Source organism: Dendrobates tinctorius, unplaced genomic scaffold (genome assembly GCF_039654945.1).
Source record: "Dendrobates tinctorius isolate UK_male_01 unplaced genomic scaffold, ASM3965494v1 ptg000015l, whole genome shotgun sequence".
NCBI lineage: Eukaryota > Metazoa > Chordata > Amphibia > Anura > Dendrobatidae > Dendrobates > Dendrobates tinctorius.
In genome coordinates, this window is record NW_027361683.1 from 46,495,807 (window position 1) to 46,518,457 (window position 22,651).

The window sequence follows — 22,651 nt, forward strand, 5'->3', positions numbered from 1 at the left end:
GTCAGACTAACTTAATTTCCTTCTATGATGGAATCACTGATTGGGTGGATCAAGGAAATGCTGTAGATATAGTATATCTTGACTTCAGCAAAGCATTTGACAAAGTCTCTCATACAATCCTTATTGAAAAAATGACTAAGTATGGAATGGACAAGGCAACTGTTAGGTGGATTCATAACTGGCTTAGTGATCGGACCCAAAGAGTGGTCGTAAATGGCTGCACATCCAGTTGGAAGAATGTCTCAAGTGGGGTACCACAGGGCTCTGTCCTGGGCCCTGTATTGTTCAACATCTTTATCAACGATTTAGATGAAGGAATTGAGGGTAAACTGATTAAATTTGCTGATGACACAAAGCTAGGAGGGATAGCTAATACTAGAGAAGAGAGAGAGAGGATTCAAAAAGATTTAAATAAACTGGAGAAGTGGGCAGCAACTAACAGAATGGTTTTTAACAGGGAAAAATGCAAAGTACTACATCTGGGCAATAAAAATGAAAAAGCATATATAGAATGGGAGGAATAGGGCTAAGTGACAGCACATGTGAAAAAGACTTGGGTATACTAATAGATCACAGACTGAATATGAGTCAACAGTGTGATGCAGCAGCAAAAAAGGCAAATGCAATTCTAGGATGTATTAACAGAAGCATACAGTCTAGATCACGTGAAGTCATTATTTCCCTCTACTCCTCTTTGGTCAGAGCCCATCTGGAATATTGTGTCCAATTTTGGGCACCACATTTTAAAAAAGACATCAACAAACTGGAGCAAGTTCAGAAAAGAGCGACCAGAATGGTGACCGGTCTGCAAACCCTGTCTTATGAGGAAAGGTTGCAGGATTTGGGAATGTTTAGTTTGCAAAAGAGAAGACTGAGAGGAGACTTAATAGCTGTCTACAAATATCTAAAGGGCTGTCACATTGTAGAAGGATCAACTTTATTCTCATTTGCACAAGAAAAGACTAGAAGCAATGGGATGAAACTGAATGGGAGGAGACACAGATTAGATATTAGGAAAAACTTTTTGACAGTTAGAGTGATCAATGAGTGGAACAGGCTGCCACGAGAAGTGGTGAGTTCTCCTTCAATGGAAGTCTTCAAACAGAGGCTGGACAGACATCTGACTGGGATGATTTAGCGAATCCTGCTTTGAGCAGGGGGTTGGACCAGATGGCCCAGGAGGTCCCTTCCAACTCTACGATTCTATGATTCTATGATTCATTTGGCAGCTCATTTGATTAATAAAAGTATGAGTTTTCATGGAAAACACAAAATTATCTGGGTGACCCCAAAATTTGGAACGGTAGTGTATATCTATATACACTGCTCAAAAAAAATAAAGGGAACACTTAAGCAGAATATAACTCCAAGTAAATCAATCTTCTGTGAAATCAAACTGTCCACTTAGGAAACAACACTGTTTGACAATCAATTTCACATTTTGTTGTGCAAATGAAATAGACAACAGATGGAAATGATTGGCAATTATCAAGACACACTCAATAACACACTCACGTGGGGACCACAGACCACATCTCAGTACCAATGCTTTCTGGCTGTTTTGGTCACTTTTGAATGTTGGTTGTGCTTTCACACTCGTGGTAGCATAAGACGGACTCTACAACCCACACAAGTGGCTCAGATAGTGCAGCTCATCCAGGATGGCACATCAATGCGAGCTGTGGCAAGAAGGTTTGCTGTGTCTGTCAGTGTAGTGTCCAGAGGCTGGATGTGCTACCAGGAGACAGGCCAGTACACCAGGAGATGTGAAGGGGGCCGTAGGAGGGCAATAACCCAGCAGCAGGACCGCTACTTAAGCCTTTGTGCAAGGAGGAACAGGAGGAGCACTGCTAGAGCTCTGCAAAATGACCTCCAGCAGGCCACAAATGTGCATGTGTCTGCACAAATGGTTAGAAACCGACTCCATGAGGATAGTCTGAGTGCCCGACGTCCACAGATGGTGGTAGAGATCGGGATATTAGTTCAGAGATATATAGGGAGAGAGATTATTTGTAGTCTAGTGTTCTAGCTTGAAGTGGAATACGTTGTGGAACTGGGAGTCAATGATGGGATATGCAGAGTGGAGAAGTGGAGGAGTAGTGAGTACAGAGGTGGGTGAGTTGCGAAGCAGTATTAAAAATGAATTTCATCAACCAAGGTATCATTTCAATCAGTATAACGGCGCCAACATGACAGTGTCTCTAGGTTACTCAGCAAAGTCCTGCTTACAGGTTCCCTTTAAGTATTAGTGAAACACGGCACTCAGAGTGCGAGAGGAAGGTTCCCTTTAAGGGCAGACTTTAGAGGCATGATGATGTGATTGGGGATGATGAGGTCCTAGACCACACATGGAATCAATGTCATCCAAGTGATGTGGCAGTTCAGAGGAAGGGGTTGTGGTCACGCTAGCTCAGCTGCACAACAAAAGAGAGAGCAGGGTGCAAAATCACTACATTAGGCCCCTAGCCCGTACGTCGTCTGCTACTGGCTACCACGCCGATGAACTGAGTACATCAAAGCCAGATCAAAGGAGCTGCTTGACAAGACACAGGTGGCTTGCAATCTGTGCAATCAGAGAATGAAAAGAAGCATAAATGATCTGATTCTTAACCTGATCACCACCTGCATTATGAGGCATCAGAATGCAAAGCACCAGCTTCAGTGGAGTACACACCTGAAAAACCAGGAAAGATCTAAGCCTCCTCCTGCTCCCTCTTCTGCTACAGTCTCAGCTTCTTCCTCCTGCTCCCGAGCAACAGAGCAACCTGGCTCCATGCAAAGAGAGGATGTGACAGCTCTGCCACCAGCAGTGTCTCCACAATATTCCATTGAAGCACACAGCTGTACATCTGTACATCCTCCAAACTCTAGATTCCCATATTCTACATGTGGCCTCACAACTGATGTACAAAGGGCTAACAATATGTTGGTTACCACCCACTACTCCTTTTTGAGGCGGGCCATCCCTGCCCTGCACTAAAGGGCCTGTCACACTAAGAGATATCGCTAGCAATATCGTTATAACGTCACTGGTTTTGTGACGTTATAGCGATATTGCTAGCGATATCGCTATGTCTGATACTTACCTCCGACCGGCTCCCCCGCTGGCTATCGCTGATCGCGCGAGAACGTCCTGGGCTGTTTCTCGTCGTCAGCTTCCTGCTGGGCGTCCTGTGGCGCTGACGAGCGACGCGTGGACGCGGGCGGGAGGAAGTCAGGATCGCCTCGTCTGACAGGTAAGTAGCGACCCCCGACCCCTGCTATGTCGCTGGTGAAATCTGCCTGTGTGGCAGCTCACTAGCGACCACTTAGCTATGCACCAGCGATCTTGACCGCGTCATATCGCTGGTCGGGATCGCTGGTGCATCGCTAAGTGTGACAGTACCTTAACAAAATCAGGAGTGCACTGCGCAATGTCAGCAGTGTAAAGGTTCACATAACCGCTGATACATGGACCAGTAAGCACAGGCATGAATGTCATATCTCTCTAACTGCCCCCTGGATAAATGTTGTGGGGGACTAGGCCTGAGGCAGAAAGCATTTTGGTGCATGTCCTACAACCACCAGGGATTTCTGGATGCTTTTTGGATGTCTCTCTTTCCATATTGCCTCCTCTTCCTATTCCGCTTCCTCCTCATCCAGTCAGCGTAACACCTGCACCACCAATTTCAGCACAGCCAGGGGAAAACGACAGCATGATGTTTTGAAACTCATCTGTTTTGGGGAAAAAGCCCACACCGTACAGAAGCAGAGGACGGGGATCAAAGAGCAAACAGATGAGTGGCCCATACGACTGAGCCTCAATTCTGGCTTGGTGTTGTGCGATAATAGGAGAGATCTCGTAGCAGCTTTGGACTTAGCCAGTTTGATGCACATCCCTTTCCTGGCGCATGTGCTGAATTTGCTGGTGCAGAGCTTCCCTAAAAATCACTCAGATATGTCAGAGCTGCTGCTGAAAGTGTGGCCATCTGTGTGTGCTTTTGGCGTTCTCACCCTGCTGTTGCTCACCTTTCTGCTTTCTGCATTGCAGTGTCACTTCTGCCTTCCAGCTCACCGCTTCATATGTGACATACACACAAGGTGGGACTTCACCTTGCATATGCTGGAAAGACTGTGTGGGCAGCAGCAGGTGATACTGGAGTTTTAACTGCAGCATGCACTGGTGAGTCACTCTCGGAACAGCACCACTTCATGACCAACGAGTGGGCCTCAATGCACGATGTGTGTGCTGTGTGGTGCTACTTTATGCATTCCACAAACATGGCCAGGGCTGATGACGTCATTATCATTGTTACTACAGTGCGTTGCGAAAGTATTCGGCTGCCTGGAACTTTTCAACCTTTTCCCACATATCATGCCTCAAACATAAAGATACCAAATGTATATTTTTGGTGAAGAATCAACAACAAGTGGAACACAATTGTAAAGTTGAATGAAATTTATTGGTTTTTTAAAATTTTTGTGGAAATTCAAAAACTGGAAAGTGGGGCGTGCAATATTATCCGGCCCCTTTACTTTCAGTGTGGCAAACCCACTCCAGAACTTCATTGTGGATCTCTGAATGATCCAACGTTGTCCTAAATGACTAATGATGATAAATATAATCCAGATGTGTGTAATCAAGTCTCCGTATAAATGCACCTGCTCTGTGATAGTCTCAGGGTTCTGTTTGAAGCACAGAGAGCATCATGAAGACTAAGGAACACAACAGGCTGGTCCGTGATACTGTTATGGAGAAGTTTAAAGCCGGACTTGGATACAAAATTATTTAAAATATACTTTAAACATCCCAAGTGCAAGTGATCATATTGAAATGGAAGGAGTATCATACCACTGCAAATCTACCAAGACCCTGCCGTGCCTCTAAACTTTCATCTCAAACAAGGAGAAGACTGATTAGAGATGCAGCCAAGAGGGCCATGATCACTCTGGATGGACTGCAGAGATCTACAACAGAGGTGGGACAGTTAGTCCATAGGACAACAATCAGTCGTACACTGCACAAATCTGGCCATTATGGAAGAGTGGCAAGAAGAAAGCCATTTCTCAAAGATATCCATAAGCAGTGTCATTTAAAGTTTGTAACAAGCCACCTGGGAGACACAACAAACATATGGAAGAAGGTGCTCTGGTCAGATGAAACCAAGATCAAACTTTTTTGCAACAATGCCAAACGATATGTTTGGTGTAAAGGCAACACAGCTCATCACCCTGAACACACCATCCCCACTGTCAAACATGGTGGTGGCAGCATCATGGTTTGGGCCTGCTTTTCTTCAGCAGGGACAGGGAAGATGGTTAAAATTGATGGGAAGATGGATGGAGCCAAATACAGGACCATTCTTGAAGAAAACCTGTTGGAGTCTGCAAAAGACCTGAGACTGGGAGGGAGATTTGTCTTCCAACAAGACAATAATCCCAAACATAAAGCAAAATCTACAATGGAATGGTTCACAAATAAATGTATCCAGGTGTTAGAATGGCCAAGTCAAAGTCCAGACCTGAATCCAGTCGAGAATCTGTGGAAAGAGCTGAAAACTGCTGTTCACAAACAATCTCCATCAAACCTCGCTGAGCTTGAGCTGTTTACCAAGGAAGAATGGGCAAGAATTTTAGTCTCTCGATGTACAAAACTGATAGAGACATACCCCAAGTGACTTGCAGCTGTAATAGCAACAAAATATTAAGTTAAAGGGGACGAATAATATTGCACGCCCCACTTTCCAGTTTTTGAATTTCCACAAAAATTTAAAATAACCAATAAATTTCGTTCAACTTCACAATTGTGTCTCACTTGTTGATTCTTCACCAAAAATTTACATTTGGTATCTTTATGTTTGAAGCATGATATGTGGGATAAGGTTGAAAAGTGCCAGGGAGCCGAATACTTTTGCAATGCACTGTATTTCATTTCAATGCCTTCTACAGAAAACCCTTCAGGCGATGACGAATGAGGCGATGGCATGGGAGGAAGAGGAGGAGAAACAGGGATCATTCACACTATTATCAGGCCAGTCATCCACAAAAGGCTCAGATGATGGGTTTCTAAGTACCAACAGCAGCTGGATGCATAGCTATGGGGACTGAACTTCAGGGGACTGAACAGCCAGGGGACATTTTTTGAGGTTGAGAAGGAACCATGTTCACAGCAAGGTGGCACTCAAAGCAGCTCATAGGCATCGCTGAAGCATGGCTGGGGGATACAGAGTATGCAGATGATACAGAGGATCCAGACGATACACCTCCCACTGAGGACAGCTTGTGGTTGCCTCTGGGCAGCCTGGCACACATGAGCCAATACACACTTCTGTGTCCGTCGAGGTTCCAGGATTGTTACAAGTGCTGATAACTTGGTGGTCACCCTGCTGGATCCTGGCTACAAGCACAACATGCCATCATTACTTCCGGCACAGGAGCATGATCATAAAATGTGGGAATACAAGCGCACTCTGGTAGATGCAATGCGGACGGTGTTCTCACCTGACAATGAGGGCTCAGTAGAAGCACAAGGCAGAGGAGGAAGTTGCCAACGCAGCTGAGACAACCGCACCAGCTCAGAAGGGAGAGTTAGCATGGATGAAATGTGGAAAACATTTCTCAACACGCCACAACATCCAGCACCACCATGTGATATAGTCCGTATCAGCAGGAGGCCGCATTTCTGTTATGCCTGTGTAGCAAATCACTCAGGTTTAATAGGTTGTGACCTAAAAAAGCCTAGACTAGACAAGATATTCTGACACCGTAGCCTTTATTGATGCCTGCGGGTACAGAGATAGCCCTTACTACAGAACTACGTGATAGCAACTCGGACCCTACCTGCCTAAACGGTATCGAGAATGCTTCACTTCTCTCCTTAAGAACAGGAGGGCAGAGCAGAGTATGAATTAACAACGAGATTAGAAGTATGCAGAACAACGGAAAGTTGGTAGAGGGAATAAAGGAAAGTTGGTAGAGGGAATAAAGTAAATAATAAAATGCCAAAGAATAAAGCAATTACTGTTAACAAATATACAGTGAACTTACTAAAGATAAAAAGAATATAGGTGCAAAGTAAAGAAACAGCAAGGCGAATATCCTCACCTGAAAGCTCACGGATTGGCTCCAAACATTAATAGAATGTCAGGACTATAGATAAGGACGAAGGAGTGACACTTCCGTACGGGAGGTAATAAAAAAAATCTAACTTTAATTTCAATCCATTAAAACAGAAGACAGAAATTGAAACATAAACTGATGTGTTTCTGGCATGTCAAACGCCCTGATTCAAAACTATGCATTAGGAGCATGATGGCTTCAACAACATGTTGGAAGAGTATGTGTCCACATGTCTCCAGGTACTGAGGGTTGGGTCTGCCTCATTTAACATCTGGGTCTCACACATGGCCTGAGCTTGGCCTTTACACCATGGAGGTGCTGACCTGCCATGCATCAAGCATACTGTCAAAATATGAGTTTAGAACATCATGAGTGTGGCAACAGACAGCCACATCTGCCTATCCACAGTCAACGTGGGCAAGCTCACATTCATTAAAAAGAACCAGACGTAGATCCCACAGGACTTGTCCATACCTTTGGCTGAATAAAGAAGCATATCAGCCTCACCAAGCTATTGTCACTCTCCACTGCAGTTTGTTCGCTATATTTAGCATTCCCAAAGTTTTGGAGCCTCCAAGAATTAAAATAACACCCCACCCCCTAAAAAAAACCAATGAAAGTGTTCTGCAGAGTACACCAACACAGGCTGTTTTCAGAGTACCCCCAACAAGGCAGTATTTCAGCTGTTTTGCAGAGTAACCCCACAGAGACTATTTTGCAGATTAACCCCACAGAGGCATTTTTGAAAGTACTCCTATAGAGGCCTGTTCAGAGTTCACACATAGGTTTTTTGGCACAGTACTCCCACAGACACTGGTGCAGAGTAGAAAAATTTGTTTTTAAGCACAATACACTGACAAGGGTGCAGATTATAATACACTCGTTACGCAAACTACTCCCACAGACATGCGTGCAAAGTAGAAAAAAAGTGGTTAGGCAAACTACTCCCACAGACATGCATGCAGAGTACAAAAAATTGGTTGTAGGCACACTACTCACACAGACACAGGTGCAGAGAGTGTTTTTGGAACACTGTGCACACACAAAATGTAATACTGTCCCTCACTCCAGTTGTGTCCTGCCTCTACGCTAAGCAGAGCAGAATGGCGGTGGCACCTGTGATCCGGCATTTATACAGTACGGGTCCTGTGATGTGCTGACCAAACACAGCCATGCCAATACTTGACATAGCTGTGATGACTCCGGAAGTGCTCACAGCTTGAAAGCTTGTTGATTGTCTGCGCTGCAGCCTTTCAACAAACTATTAAGCATCCAGCCTCGAACAGTAAACAGGACTTCTGGTAAAAAATCTGTGTTTGGAGTTTAGTACTGGACACCTAGGTACGAACCTTTACCGTTTGGGTTCTCTCATCCCTAAATATAGCTTAATGTGTGATACTGAATATGTCTACATGATCAGTATTAAACTAGTTTATTGTGCAGTTTTCATCATTGTTAGGGTACGTTTCCATGCTGCATACTGACAACGCTTTGGACGCAGCAGAAACCCCGCTCCATCCCTGTTGTACTCGCGGTGATTCCGGATGTGTTCATTGAACACATCCGGAATCACCGCATCCTATCCATAGACCAGGTTATTTATCTTGCGGAGACTGAGTATCTCCCAAGACAAATAGACATGCTGCGGTCTGTAAAGACGCACCGCATGTCCGGTTATGCATAGTGTCGCCTCCACTATGCTGTAACATCTGGATGCTGCAGATTGAACACTGCGGCTGTCCGCAGCGTCCAATCCGCAGCAAATACTGAAGTAAAACGCCCCGTGGAGACATACCCTAAGGAAGTATTTCAGCTATTTCTTATGGAGAATACAATAGAGCTGTTGGCTCAAAGGCTGATTGTGCATGTCTATGGGGTGATCAAGAGGTGATTGGCCACCTCAAGGCCTAGGTCACATGACTGTTTTTCTCTCATCTGAAAAAATAATTCCGATTACACTAGTTACACTCTGAGCAAAGTTTGATGAGCGTGTGTTCCAATTTTTTTATACGTGGAGAAGAAAAAAAAATCTGGATCTTCTCCATTCGGTCAGTTTGTGAAAATCAGATTGCACTTGGATGTTATCAGAGCCCTGACACAAATAAGGCAAGGTACCGTGTTCATATATGTTGTTAACGTTCTATAATATATCTGATTTCAGATGACTTTAAAACTTTTGAAGTTAACTGTGAGAAAATTGCATGGGAAATAGAAGAATATATCCTTTTGTGATCTTGGTATTGTAGTTATCCTAATTAATGAATTAGATTACACATGAAACTGAAATCATGACAAAACGGCTAAACCGGTATGTTATATTATATTAGTAATATGTGGTATGCTTGAAATGCCATTCTTTTAGAATAGTTCCTATGTTGTCTAAGTGTATCATATTATCTAATGTCTAGCAGGGACAACCAGGACAAATGAGGGCAAGCCACCAAGGAGCCGGGGCCCTAAATCCTCGTATTATTAGGGTGTCAACCTTTTCTGCTAGGCATGACTAGCCAGGTGAACATCCTAGGGCTGAATAGGCCTAACATGTTTGTCCAAACTATAGGTAAAACAAGAGCGCAATAGGGTCTTATCCGAGTGGTTTATAAGGGATAATAAGGAAATATACTCACCCTTTCAAGGAGAGAGCCAAGATTGTAAGATCAGTTTGTCAGCCTGCTGCACGTCCAATGGTCCACACAATGACAGCCACATAAAACTCTTTGGAATAAAATTCTTGGACTTAAAGTGCGCTGCCAGACAAAATATCAGATCCAAATCGTGTAGATGAATTAACCTTTTAATTCCCAACGCGTTTCGAAGTCCATAATACTTCTTCCTCAGGGGATGACATACATGCATGTCATCCCCTGAGGAAGAAGTATTATTGACTTCGAAACGCATTGGGAATTAAAAGGTTAATTCATCTACACGATTTGGATCTGATATTTTGTCTGGCAGTGCACTTTAAGTCCAAGAATTTTATTCCAAAGAGTTTTAGGCCTAACATGTGTGATACAACCCAGGATGGTATACATTGATCTGAAAAACATAGCATTAATCCGTGTATGTATGTATATATATATATATATATTGTGATAAAACACTCCGGGATCGGCTTTGCTGGGGTCAAAGGTCACGTGCGTTTAGCATGAAACTCAGGCGCAGAGCTGGGATTCAGGTATAACTGACCCTGGGTCAGGTTTATTAACGGTGAAAGCAATGCAAAAGGAAATAAAACATAAAACAAATCCTTGCCTGTCCGGCACTAACCAAACAATGGACTACCTAAATACCAACTGGCGGGCTTCTCCCGTCCAGCCAAACCACAGTTGCAGTGGGCACTGCTTTCACTCACATGTGTCTCTCACACAGACAGGCTCTCTGTGTCCCCAGGCTGAGACACTCACACAACCACCTGGCATCCTTTTATATCCACCTCCCATTATTCTTTAGCAAGCAGGTGCGATACTGACCAGACTAGGCCACATAGGAAAGGAATCTGGGCGAGATATACCTGCCCTCATCCACTATTCCCACATGATTCTCACATATCCCCCCCCTCTGCTCAGACCACTCCAGTCGAGCAATGACACCCGCCAAACAGTGCACTCGGGACAGGGCATCTGCATTTCCCATCTGTACCCCTGGGTGGTGTTCCACCGTAAAAGTGTAGGCCTGCAGGGCAAGGAACCACCGGGTCACCCGGCTATTCCGTTCCTTGTTCAAGTGCATCCACTTGAGAGGGGCATGGTCAGTGATCAGCCTGAACTTTCGGCCCACCAGGTAATATTTGAGGGCCTCTAGAGCCCACTTAATGGCTAGGCACTCTTTTTCTACGACGGCATACCTTTGCTCGTGTTTATTCAGCTTCCTGCTGAGATAGAGGACTGGGTGTTCCACTCCGTCCCTCACTTGTGAGAGTACGGCCCCGATACCGGTATCAGAGGCATCCGTTTGTACCACAAACTTGCTGCGGAAGTCCAGAGTCACCAGTACGGGCTGAGAGCAAAGTGCCCGTTTTAGGCTATGGAAGGCTTCTTCAGCCGCTAAACTCCATTTAGTCATGACGGAGTCTTTCCCTTTTGTAAGATCCGTCAGGGGGGTAGCGATGGCTGCAAAATTGGGTATGAACCGGCGATCCCCAGGAAGGCTTGCACCTGCTTCTTGTTGACAGGTTGTGGCCAGTCCTGAACCGCCTGAATCTTATGAACCTGGGGTTTAACAACACCCCTCCCAATTACATACCCCAAATACAGGGCTTCTTCTAGCCCGATGTGACATTTCTTGGGGTTTGCGGTTAGACCTGCCTCCCACAGGTCGTCAATCACAGCTTGTACTTTCTGGAGATGAGTCTCCCAGTCCAAGCTGTAAATGACAATGTCGTCTAAATAGGCCGAAGCATACTGCCTATGTGGCCTCAGGACTCGATCCATCAGTCTCTGGAAGGTCGCCGGTGCTCCGTGCAGTCCAACGGCATATACACATACTGAAATAGACCTTCTGGGGTAGCAAATGCCGTCTTTTCTCTGGCAGCCTCCACCAGAGGGATCTGCCAATACCCCTTTGTTAGGTCTAGGGTCGTAATATACCGGGCTTTTCCTAACCGATCTATCAACTCGTTGACCCGGGGCATAGGGTAGGCATCAAATTTTGAGACCACATTCAGTTTCCTGAAGTCATTGCAGAACCGGATGGTGCCGTCCGGTTTAGGAATTAGCACAATCGGGCTGGACCAAGCACTGTGCGATTCCTCAATGACACCTAACTCTAACATTGCCTTCACTTCTCGGGAAACGGCTTCACGGCGCGCTTCCGGGATTCGGTAGGGCTTTACGTGAACTGTGACACCAGGTTCCGTTACGATGTCATGTTTCATTAGCGTAGTCTGCCCGGGTTTTTCTGAGAAAAACTTTTGGTTGTGAAGTAGAAACTGCCTGACCTCAGTCTTTTGCCGCTCCGAGAGAGTCTCTGCAACCCGTACCTCCGGTACGGTATGCGAGCAGACGGGACGGGCCAGCTCCGCTGACAAGGCAGACTGATCTTTCCAGGGGTTTATCAGATTTACATGATAAATCTGTTCAGGTTTCCGCTTACCTGCCTGGTATACTTTGTAGTTTACCTCACCAACTCTTTCCTTAATCTCAAAGGGGCCCTGCCACTTTGCCAGGAACTTACTGTCCACCGTGGGGACCAGGATCAACACCCTATCTCCGGGTGCAAACGTACGGATCTTGGCGCCCCTATCATAGATTCTTTTTTGAGCTCCTTGAGCCTGTATCATGTGTTCTTTGACGATAGGCATAACAGCCATAATACGGTCCTGCATTTGTGTGACGTGATATATCACTGTTTTAAACGGAGTGACCTGACCCTCCCAGGTTTCTTTTGCAACGTCTAACAGTCCGCGAGGACGTCGGGCGTACAATAACTCGAAAGGCGAGAATCCCGTGGAAGACTGGGGTACTTCCCTGATGGCAAAAAGCAAATACGGAAGTAAATAGTCCCAGTTCTTCCCATCCTTGTCTATCACCTTTCTCAGCATCTGCTTCAGAGTTTTATTGAACCGTTTGACCAACCCGTCTGTTTGAGGATGATACACGGATGTGCGTAACGGTTCGATTTGTAACAATCGGCAGAGCTCCTTCATTACCCTGGACATAAAGGGGGTCCCCTGGTCGGTGAGTATCTGTTTTGGTATACCGACCCGACTAAACACATGCACCAGTTCCTTGGCAATCGTCTTGGTGGCCGTGTTACGCAAAGGGATGGCCTCTGGGTAACGAGTGGCATAATCTAAGATGACCAGGATATGTTGGTGTCCACGTGCAGACCGTGGAAGGGGTCCAACTAAATCCATCCCAATCCTCTCAAACGGGACTTCAATAATAGGTAGGGGTACCAAAGGGCTACAGAACAGGGGGTTAGGTGCAGAGGCTTGGCAGTCAGGACAAGACTCACAATATACACGAATATCGTGATGCATGCCTGGCCAAACAAAACAGTGTAATATCCTTTCGGTGGTTTTCTGGACTCCCAGGTGACCTCCCATCACATGTCCGTGGGCCAGGTCCAGCACCTGCCGCCGGTAGGGTTTTGGCTCGACTAATAGTTGCACCGTATCTTCCCCCTTTTTCTCTATCTGATAGAGTAAATCATTCTCCAGAACCATGTAAGGATATGCCAGCCTAGAGCCAGGTTCTACGGGTACCCCATTTATCACTTTTACATTTGTCCTAGCCTGAGAAAGGGTAGGATCCTTTATTTGCTCGCTTTGGAAGTCATCTTTCTGAACTTCTAAATCCGGCAAATGGGGAGATGGACGGCTGTCGGCCTCCTCCGCTTCCCCGGTCTCCTCCGTATCACCCTCCATGACTGAAAACGGGAACTGCAGGTCATTTCCCGCAGACTCTTCCCCCGAATCTTCCGGGGAGACCTCTTCCAGGGGTTCGGGACCCACACGCGCCCTGGAAGAAGAATCATGTACACGATTACCCGAGGGCATCAACTGATTCTCCCACAATTGCCAGAAGTGGGGAAAATCCCGGCCCAGGATAACATCATGCAATAACGCCGGGACAAGTCCCACTTTATGTTGCACAGACCCATAGGAGGTAGTAATGCATATGACCGTGGTGAGGTACGAACAGGTGTCTCCATGCACACACGTTACAGAAAATTTGTCTGATGGTCCAGTCGGGGCTGACACCAGACTGGCCTTCACCAAAGTCACCACACTTCCCGAGTAGTGTTGAGCGATACCGTCCGATACTTAAAAGTATCGTATCGGATGGTATCGGCCGATCTAAAAAAAATATCGGGTATCGCCGATTCCGATACCGGAAGTCCCATTCAAGCCTATGGGACTTCCGGTATCGGAATAAGAAAAACCCTATTTTTGCCTTGTACAGCCTCTCTGGGGTGTGTACGGGCCTTTCGGGGGGCTGTGCCGGCCTGCCGGGGGGTCTGTGCAGGCTCCGGTGGTCTGTGCCGGCCTGCCGGGGGGCTGTGCCGGCCTGCCGGGGGGCTGTGCCGGCCTGCCGGTGGTCTGTGCAGGCTCCAGTGGTCTGTGCCGGCCTGCCAGGGGGCTGTGCCGGCCTGCCGGTGGTCTGTGCAGGCTCCGGTGGTCTGTGCCAGCCTGCCGGGGGGCTGTGCCGGCCTGCCGGTGGTCTGTGCAGGCTCCGGGGGTCTGTACCGGCCTGCCGGGGGCTGTGCCGGCCTGCCGGTGGTCTGTGCAGGCTCCGGTGGTCTGTGCCGGCCTGCCGGTGGTCTGTGCAGGCTCCGGTGGTCTGTGCAGGCATCGTCCGATGGGACTACAAGTCCCATCGGGCGATGCCTGCTACCATGACAGTGATTGACACATTAGCCAATGATGGGACAGTAGTAGTCCCATCATCCGGCTAATGTGTTGAATGTAAAAAAAAAAAAAAAATTTACATGCTACATACATACAACATGCATACTACATATATACTACATGTAACATACATACTACATACATGCTACATTCTACATGCATGCTACATACATGCTACATACATACTACATACATAATACATATATACTACATATATACTACATGCATGCAACATACATACTACATATATACTACATGTAACATACATACTACATATATACTACATGTAACATACATACTACATATATACTACATGTAACATACATACTACATACATGCTACATACTACATGCATGCTACATACTACATACATGCTACATACATACTACATACATAATACATATATACTACATGCTTGCAACATGCATACTACATATATACTATATATACTACATGTAACATACATACTACATGCTACATACATGCAACATACACACTACATGCTACATACATGCTACATACATGCAACATACATACTACATACATGCTACATACATGCTACATGCTACATACATGCAACATACACACTACATGCTACATACATGCTACATACATGCAACATACATGCAACATACATACTACATACATGCTACATACATGCTACATGCTACATGCTACATACATGCAACATACATACTACATACATGCTACATACATGCTACATGCTACATGCTACATACATGCAACATACATGCTACATACATGCTACATACATGCTACATACATACTACATACATACCACATGCATGCAACATGCATACTACATACACTCACTGGCCACTTTATTAGGTACACCATGCTAGTAAGGGGTTGGACCCCCTTTTGCCTTCAGAACTGCCTCAATTCTTCGTGGCAGAGATTCAACAAGGTGCTGGAAGCATTCCTCAGAGATTTTGGACCATATTGACATGATGGCATCACACAGTTGGCGCAGATTTGTCGGCTGCACATCCCTGATGCGAATCTCCCGTTCCACCACATCCCAAAGATGCTCTATTGGATTGAGATCTGGTGACTGAGGAGGCCATTTGAGTACAGTGAACTCATTGTCATGTTCAAGAAACCAATCTGAGATGATTCGAGCTTTATGACATGGCGCATTATCCTGCTGAAAGTAGCCATCAGATGTTGGGTACATTGTGGTCATAAAGGGATGGACATGGTCAGCAACAATACTCAGGTAGGCTGTGGCGTTGCAACGATGCTCAATTGGTACCAAGGGGCCCAAAGAGTGCCAAGAAAAAATTCCCCACACCATGACACCACCACCACCAGCCTGAACCGTTGATACAAGGCAGGATGGATCCATGCTTTCATGTTGTTTACGCCAAATTCTGACCCTACCATCCGAATGTCGCAGCAGAAATCGAGACTCATCAGACCAGGCAACGTTTTTCCAATCTTCTACTGTCCAATTTCGATGAGTTTGTGCAAATTGTAGCCTCAGTTTCCTGTTCTTAGCTGAGAGGAGTGGTACCCGGTGTGGTCTTCTGCTGCTGTAGCCCATCTGCCTCAAAGTTCGAAGCACTGTGCATTCAGAGATGCTCTTCTGCCTACCTTGGTTGTAACGGGTGGCAATTTGAGTCACTGTTGCCTTTCTATCAGCTCGAACCAGTCTGCCCATTCTCCTCTGACCTCTGGCATCAACAAGGCATTTCCGGCCACAGAACTGCCGCTCACTGGATTTTTTTTCTTTTTCGGACCATTCTCTGTAAACCCTAGAGATGGTTGTGCGTGAAAATCCCAGTAGATCAGCAGTTTCTGAAATACTCAGACCAGCCCTTCTGGCACCAACAATCATGCCACGTTCAAAGGCACTCAAATCACCTTTCTTCCCCATACTGATGCTCGGTTTGAACTGCAGGAGATTGTCTTGACCATGTCTACATGCCTAAATGCACTGAGTTGCCGCCATGTGATTGGCTGATTAGAAATTAAGTCTTAACACACAGTTGGACAGGTGTACCTAATAAAGTGGCCAGTGAGTGTATATACTGCATATATACTACATGCATGCAACATACATATATACTACATACAATATATACATATAGACATACAGTACATATAACATAGAGTACATACTTACCGTCACTTGTCCCTTTGATCCCCGAAGCCACTGTCACCTGAGGGATAAATATCAAAATAAAAAAACACCAATATACTTACCCCGATCCGCAGAAGTCCACGAGGGTCCCACGTCCATCTTGCGTGGAGAACAGCAGCATCAGCTGATGCTACCGTTCTCTACCAGCTCCAGGAATACAATGACGGAAGGTAGGTATCCTTCCGCACTGTATTCCTCCACCACTTTAAAAAAAAAAAAAAAAAAAGTCCCTAGTCTCACTTTATGCCATTGCTGCGTGGGAAATTCCCATGCAGCAATGGCATAAAGTGAGACTAGGGACTTTTTTTTTTTTACAGTGGTGGAGGAATACAGTGCGGAAGGATACCTACCTTCCGTCATTGTATTCCTGGAGCTGGTAGAGAATGGTAGCATCAGCTGATGCTGCTGTTCTCCACACAAGATGGACGTGGGACCCTCGTGGACTTCTGCGGATCGGGGTAAGTATATTGGTGTTTTTTTATTTTGATATTTATCCCTCAGGTGACAATGGCTTCAGGGATCAAAGTGACAAGTGACGGTAAGTATGTACTCTATGTTATATGTACTGTATGTCTATATGTATGTATTGTATGTAGTATATATGTATGTTGCATGCATGTAGTATATATGCAGTATATATGTAGTATGCATGTTGCATGCATGTGGTATGTATGTAGCATGTATGTAGTATGTATGTAGTATGTATGTAGCATGTATGTAGTATGTATGTAGTATGTATGTTGCATGTATGTAGTATGTATGTAGTATGTATGTTGCATGTATGCAGCATGTATGTAGTATGTATGTTGCATGTATGTAGCATGTATGTAGTATGTATGTAGTATGTATGTTGCATGTATGTAGCATGTATGTAGTATGTATGTTGCATGTATGTAGCATGTAGTGTGTATGTATGTAGCATGTATGTAGTATGTATGTTGCATGTATGTAGCATGTAGTGTGTATGTTGCATGTATGTAGCATGTATGTAGTATGTATGTTGCATGTATGTAGCATGTAGTGTGAATGTATGTAGCATGTATGTAGTATGTATGTTGCATGTATGTAGCATGTAGTGTGTATGTTGCATGTATGTAGCATGTAGTATATATGTAGTATGTATGTTACATGTAGTATATATAGTATATATGTAGTATGCATGTTGCATGCATGTAGTATATATGTTGTATGTATGTTGCATGCATGTAGTATATGTATTATGTATGTAGTATGTATGTAGCATGTATGTAGTATGTAGCATGCATGTAGTATGTAGCATGTATGTAGTATGTATGTTACATGTAGTATATATAGTATATATGTAGTATGCATGTTGCATGCATGTAGTATATATGTTGTATGTATGTTGCATGCATGTAGTATATATGTATTATGTATGTAGTATGTATGTAGCATGTATGTAGTATGTAGCATGCATGTAGTATGTAGCATGTACGTAGTATGTATGTTACATGTAGTATATATGTAGTATGTATGTTACATGTAGTATATATGTAGTATGTATGTAGCATGCATGTAGTATGTAGCATGTATGTAGTATGCATGTTGCATGTAGTATATATGTAGTATGCATGTTGTATGTATGTAGCATGTAAATTTTTTTTTTTATTTTTTTTTTTTTACATTCAACACATTAGCCGGATGATGGGACTACTACTGTCCCGTCATTGGCTAATGTGTCAATCACTTTCATGGTAGCAGGCATCGCCCGATGGGACTTGTAGTCCCATCGGACAATGCCTGCACAGACCACCGGAGCCTGCACAGACCACCGGCAGGCCGACACAGCCCCCCGGCAGGCTGGCACAGACCACCGGAGCCTGCACAGACCACCGGCAGGCCGGCACAGCCCCCCGGCAGGCCGGCACAAACCACCGGCAGGCCGGCACAGACCACCGGAGCCTGCACAGACCACCGTCAGGCCGGCACAGACCACCGGAGCCTGCACAGACCACCGGCAGGCCGGCACAGCCACCCGGCAGGCCGGCACAGACCACCGGAGCCTGCACAGACCACCGGCAGGACGGCACAGACCCCCGGAGCCTGCACAGACCACCGGCAGGCCGGTACAGACCCCCGGACAGTCGGCACAGCCCCCCCGAAGGCCCGAACTGACGGCGCATCATGATGCGCACAGACAGCGCATCATGATGATGTCATTTCGGCAGCCAATCAGAGCCACAAAAGTGGCTCATTGCATTTTGGACTTCCGATTCCGGTATCCGATACGAAAAAAGTATCGGTACTCGGTATCGGAATTCCGATACGGCAAATATCGGCCGATACCCGATACTTGCGGTATCGGAAAGCTCAACACTATTCCCGAGTCTAACAATGCCACCACATTTTTGCCATCAGCAGTTAAATCACACAAGTGTTTTTCCACATCCTTTTGACCGGCATTCACACTCACTACCCGTGCAACCATAGACATGCAGTTTTTAGAGTCTGTGACGTCGCACTGCATGGGTTCAGTAGTGACCGGACAGTTTGCAGCAATATGTCCCATCTCTTGGCAACGGAAACACCTAACGGGCCCCTTGCTTAGACCATAGTTCGTTACTCTCGGCCTCGCAGTGCGGGCAGTCCCGTTTTCCTCCCCCACTGTCTTAGGGATTTTTCCATCTCCCCTACTCCCTGGAACAGTCTTACCGGTTCCACGTGGAGATGATGAAGAACGAGGTGGGGTAGCGTCGTCTCGGAGTCCTTCCGCCACGGAGTAACGTTCAACCAGATCCACCAGTTGATCTGCTGTCGTAGGATTTCCATGGCTTACCCACTTCCTCAGGGCTGGTGGTAGAGCTCTCAGGTACTTGTCCATGACGACTCTCTGGATTATCTCTGGTGCTGTCAACACCTTGGGTTGTAGCCACTTCTTCGTCACGTGGATGAGGTCGAACATCTGTGACCGCGGTGGTTTATCCGGCTGATAAGTCCATTGATGCACTCTCTGTGCACGGACAGCGGTCGTCACTCCCAGCCGGGCCAAGATCTCGGCTTTCAATTTGTCAAAGTCCTGCACAGCTTCAGGTTCCAAGTCATAATACGCCTTTTGGGCCTCACCGGAAAGAAACGGGGCAATCAGGCCGGCCCATCGTGCCTTCGGCCATTTTTCTCGCACCGCCGTCCGTTCAAACGTGGTCAGGTATGCCTCGACGTCATCTTCGGTCGTCATCTTCTACCAGTACCGACTCACGTGAATCACTCTCGACTCTGCTTCCAGGTTAACCTCAGGTAAGCTTGCCAGGCGCTGCGCCACCTGCTGGAGAAGCGAACGATCGGTAGCTGTCATGTCCACCAACTCCTTCAGCTGGGCCATCATCACCCGATTAGCTTCTTGCTGGACGGCGGTGGACTGTACCAGCGCTTTCACCACGTCCTCCATGCTCATGCTTGCAACGTGATGCCCGCGTTCTCCACCACAATGTGATAAAACACTCCGGGATCGGCTTTGCTGGGGTCAAAGGTCAGGTGCGTTTAGCATAAAACTCAGGCGCAGAGCTGGGATTCGGGTGTAACTGACCCTGGGTCAGGTTTATTAACGGTGAAAGCAATGCAAAAGGAAATAAAACATAAAACAAATCCTTGCCTGTCCGGCACTAACTAAACAATGGACAACCTAACTACCAACTGGCGGGCTTCTCCCGTCCAGCCAAACCACAGTTGCAGTGGGCACTGCTTTCACTCACATGTGTCTCTCACACAGACACGCTCTCTGTGTCCCCAGGCTGAGACACTCACACAACCACCTGGCATCCTTTTATATCCACCTCCCATTATTCATTAGCAAGCAGGTGCGATACTGACCAGACTAGGCCACATAGGAAAGGAATCTGGGCGAGATATACCTGCCCTCATCCACTATTCCCACATGATTCTCACAATATATATATATATACACTGTATATATATCTATATGGGTCACCCCTCACACCCAGGGCAGCGGGGTACTTGGTACCGGGCCGGTGTCAGGGTGATGTGTCACAGCAGCGGTGACCCGGTCCGTGGCCCTGGGCGCCCAATATCAATGGCGCTGATGTCAATAGAGTTATAGCTTAGTTGAATAGTTCGTGACGCCACCCGTGGTGTTTGGCAAGTAAGATGTTGAGCCAACGCTGCATGCAGATCCACTGGGACTGATGGTGTGATTCAGCAAAGATGGTGTAGCTCCCCACAGGTGGAGCTGTAGTCCCAGGGCAGTGTGGGTGCAATGGATGAGGAGAGGCGCAGAATGGTATAGATGCTGGTACCCAGATGTAGCGGTGCTGAAGGTGTTAGCGACGAATGAATGGAGGACACCAGGGCTTGTAGTTTCAAAGCTTTACTCACAGTTCGTGGTACCCACTGGTGCCCGCCTCCGTGCCGTGCCGTGTCCTCCGGGGTAGAGACTCAATCAACCTCCCGGGCAAGTCAGGGTTCTCCTCTCCAACACTCCGCCAACATGTGCCTTTCCTGAACGACTCCTCTATTGTGCCTTTTAATGTGAAGAGCTTCAGTACCGTAGTTCTCTGGAATTCCTCGTGTCAGATGTTCCTAGAACCTTACTTGTATGACAGACAGCTGTAGCCTCTATCGGGGACTCCTCTCAGAGTCCTGGGTCGCAAATCGGTTGCTGTTGTGTCCCAAATCTTGGATGGGAGTAGTGCATTTACAGCCAACTACTCCACCGGTGTCTGCTGCAGAACCATAAGTGTCCATACAACCTAGGGGACCGGGCCCCGGCCTTGCGCTGAGAACCTATAGGTAGTGTTCCTCTTCCAACCCACAACTCCTCTCTGTTCTCCTACTCCTTCGTTCCACGCTGTTCCTTCTCCCTCTTATGGAAGCTTAGGTTGCAGGTCTACGTCTTTCTCCTTCTCTTCTCTTTCCCGTGCCAGCTGGCTCAGATCACTGAGGCAGCTGCAGCACTCTTTCTAAACTGAACTCAAACTGAACTCAAAACTAACGTCAGAACTGAACTCCTCTCGCCTGACCTCCCGTCAGACTGACCTACTATCCTCAACTTTCCCTCTTTTATACTAACTCCACCCACCTTCCAGCACATCTCGTGTTACGAAGCAGGGTTCCACGAAGGGTGCTCTGCTACCCCCAGCCTGAAGCTGCTAGGCAGACCTACTGAACTATCCTGTGTGTGGGATGCAGGTGTTGAAGTGTGGAAAGGAGTTCCCAACCTACCTAGTTGGTGGGGCACTACACCTTAGGAGAAGGTGCAGCACCTCTGTGGTGACTGAGCCTCAGGGGCGCCACATATATATCCCGTATGTGAGAGTTTATTTATTTGGTATTTTCAGGTATACAAAAGGTTTATGATATTCTAGGGCTGTGGGATCTGAATTGCTCTATATATGTCTGGGACTTTAATACTGCTGTATCGCTGAAATATTCATCTGCAGAATCGTATTGAACCAGACATAAAACCTATTTTTCACTGAGCACAGGGGTTTATTATGTGTATTTAATTAATGTTCAAAATAAATTTATGTTTTTAAAGGGTTTGATATACACTAATTTGATATTCCCCCTTTTATTTTAATCTGAAACATATGCTTATACAAGTTCTTTTGGTTTTATGATCCATTTTAATATATTTTTTCTTCTATAAAATGCTAAGTTTATGAAGGTATGTAGGAGGTAAAGTAAGGACTTAAGGGGAACCTGTCGCCAGAAAAAAGCTATTAACTTGCAGATATAGGGTTAATGTGCAGGTTAGGCTAGTTTCACACTTGCTTTTTTTTGCAGCGCGTTTTTCCCGCAAAAAAACGCATTGAAAAAACGCATACAAAAGCATACAACTGCTGCGTTTTTTTCAAGCATTTTTATGAGCATGCATGAAAAAAACGCAGCGTTTTTATGCGTTTGTATGCGTTTTTAGTGCGTTTTTACCGCGTTTGCGTTTTTTTCCAACATTAGGTGGCCCCTCACACTAACCCAAACCATGACTTTACTAACCCTAACCCTGACCCTAACCCTAACCCTAACCCTGACCCTAACCCTAACCCTAACCCTGACCCTAA

The 22,651-nt window shown here is 46.1% G+C and overlaps 1 protein-coding gene across 1 annotated transcript in view; it reads left to right on the forward strand.

Annotated features, from left to right (window-relative positions):
• The window catches only part of LOC141076975 (transcription elongation factor A protein 3-like), a 189,790-nt gene that overhangs the window by 80,127 nt on the left and 87,012 nt on the right, over window positions 1-22,651 (forward strand). Inside the window, exon 11 of the mRNA XM_073564148.1 lies at window positions 9,260-9,316. Coding sequence (XP_073420249.1) covers window positions 9,260-9,316 — 57 coding nt within the window. The remainder of the gene's footprint in view (window positions 1-9,259; window positions 9,317-22,651) is intronic.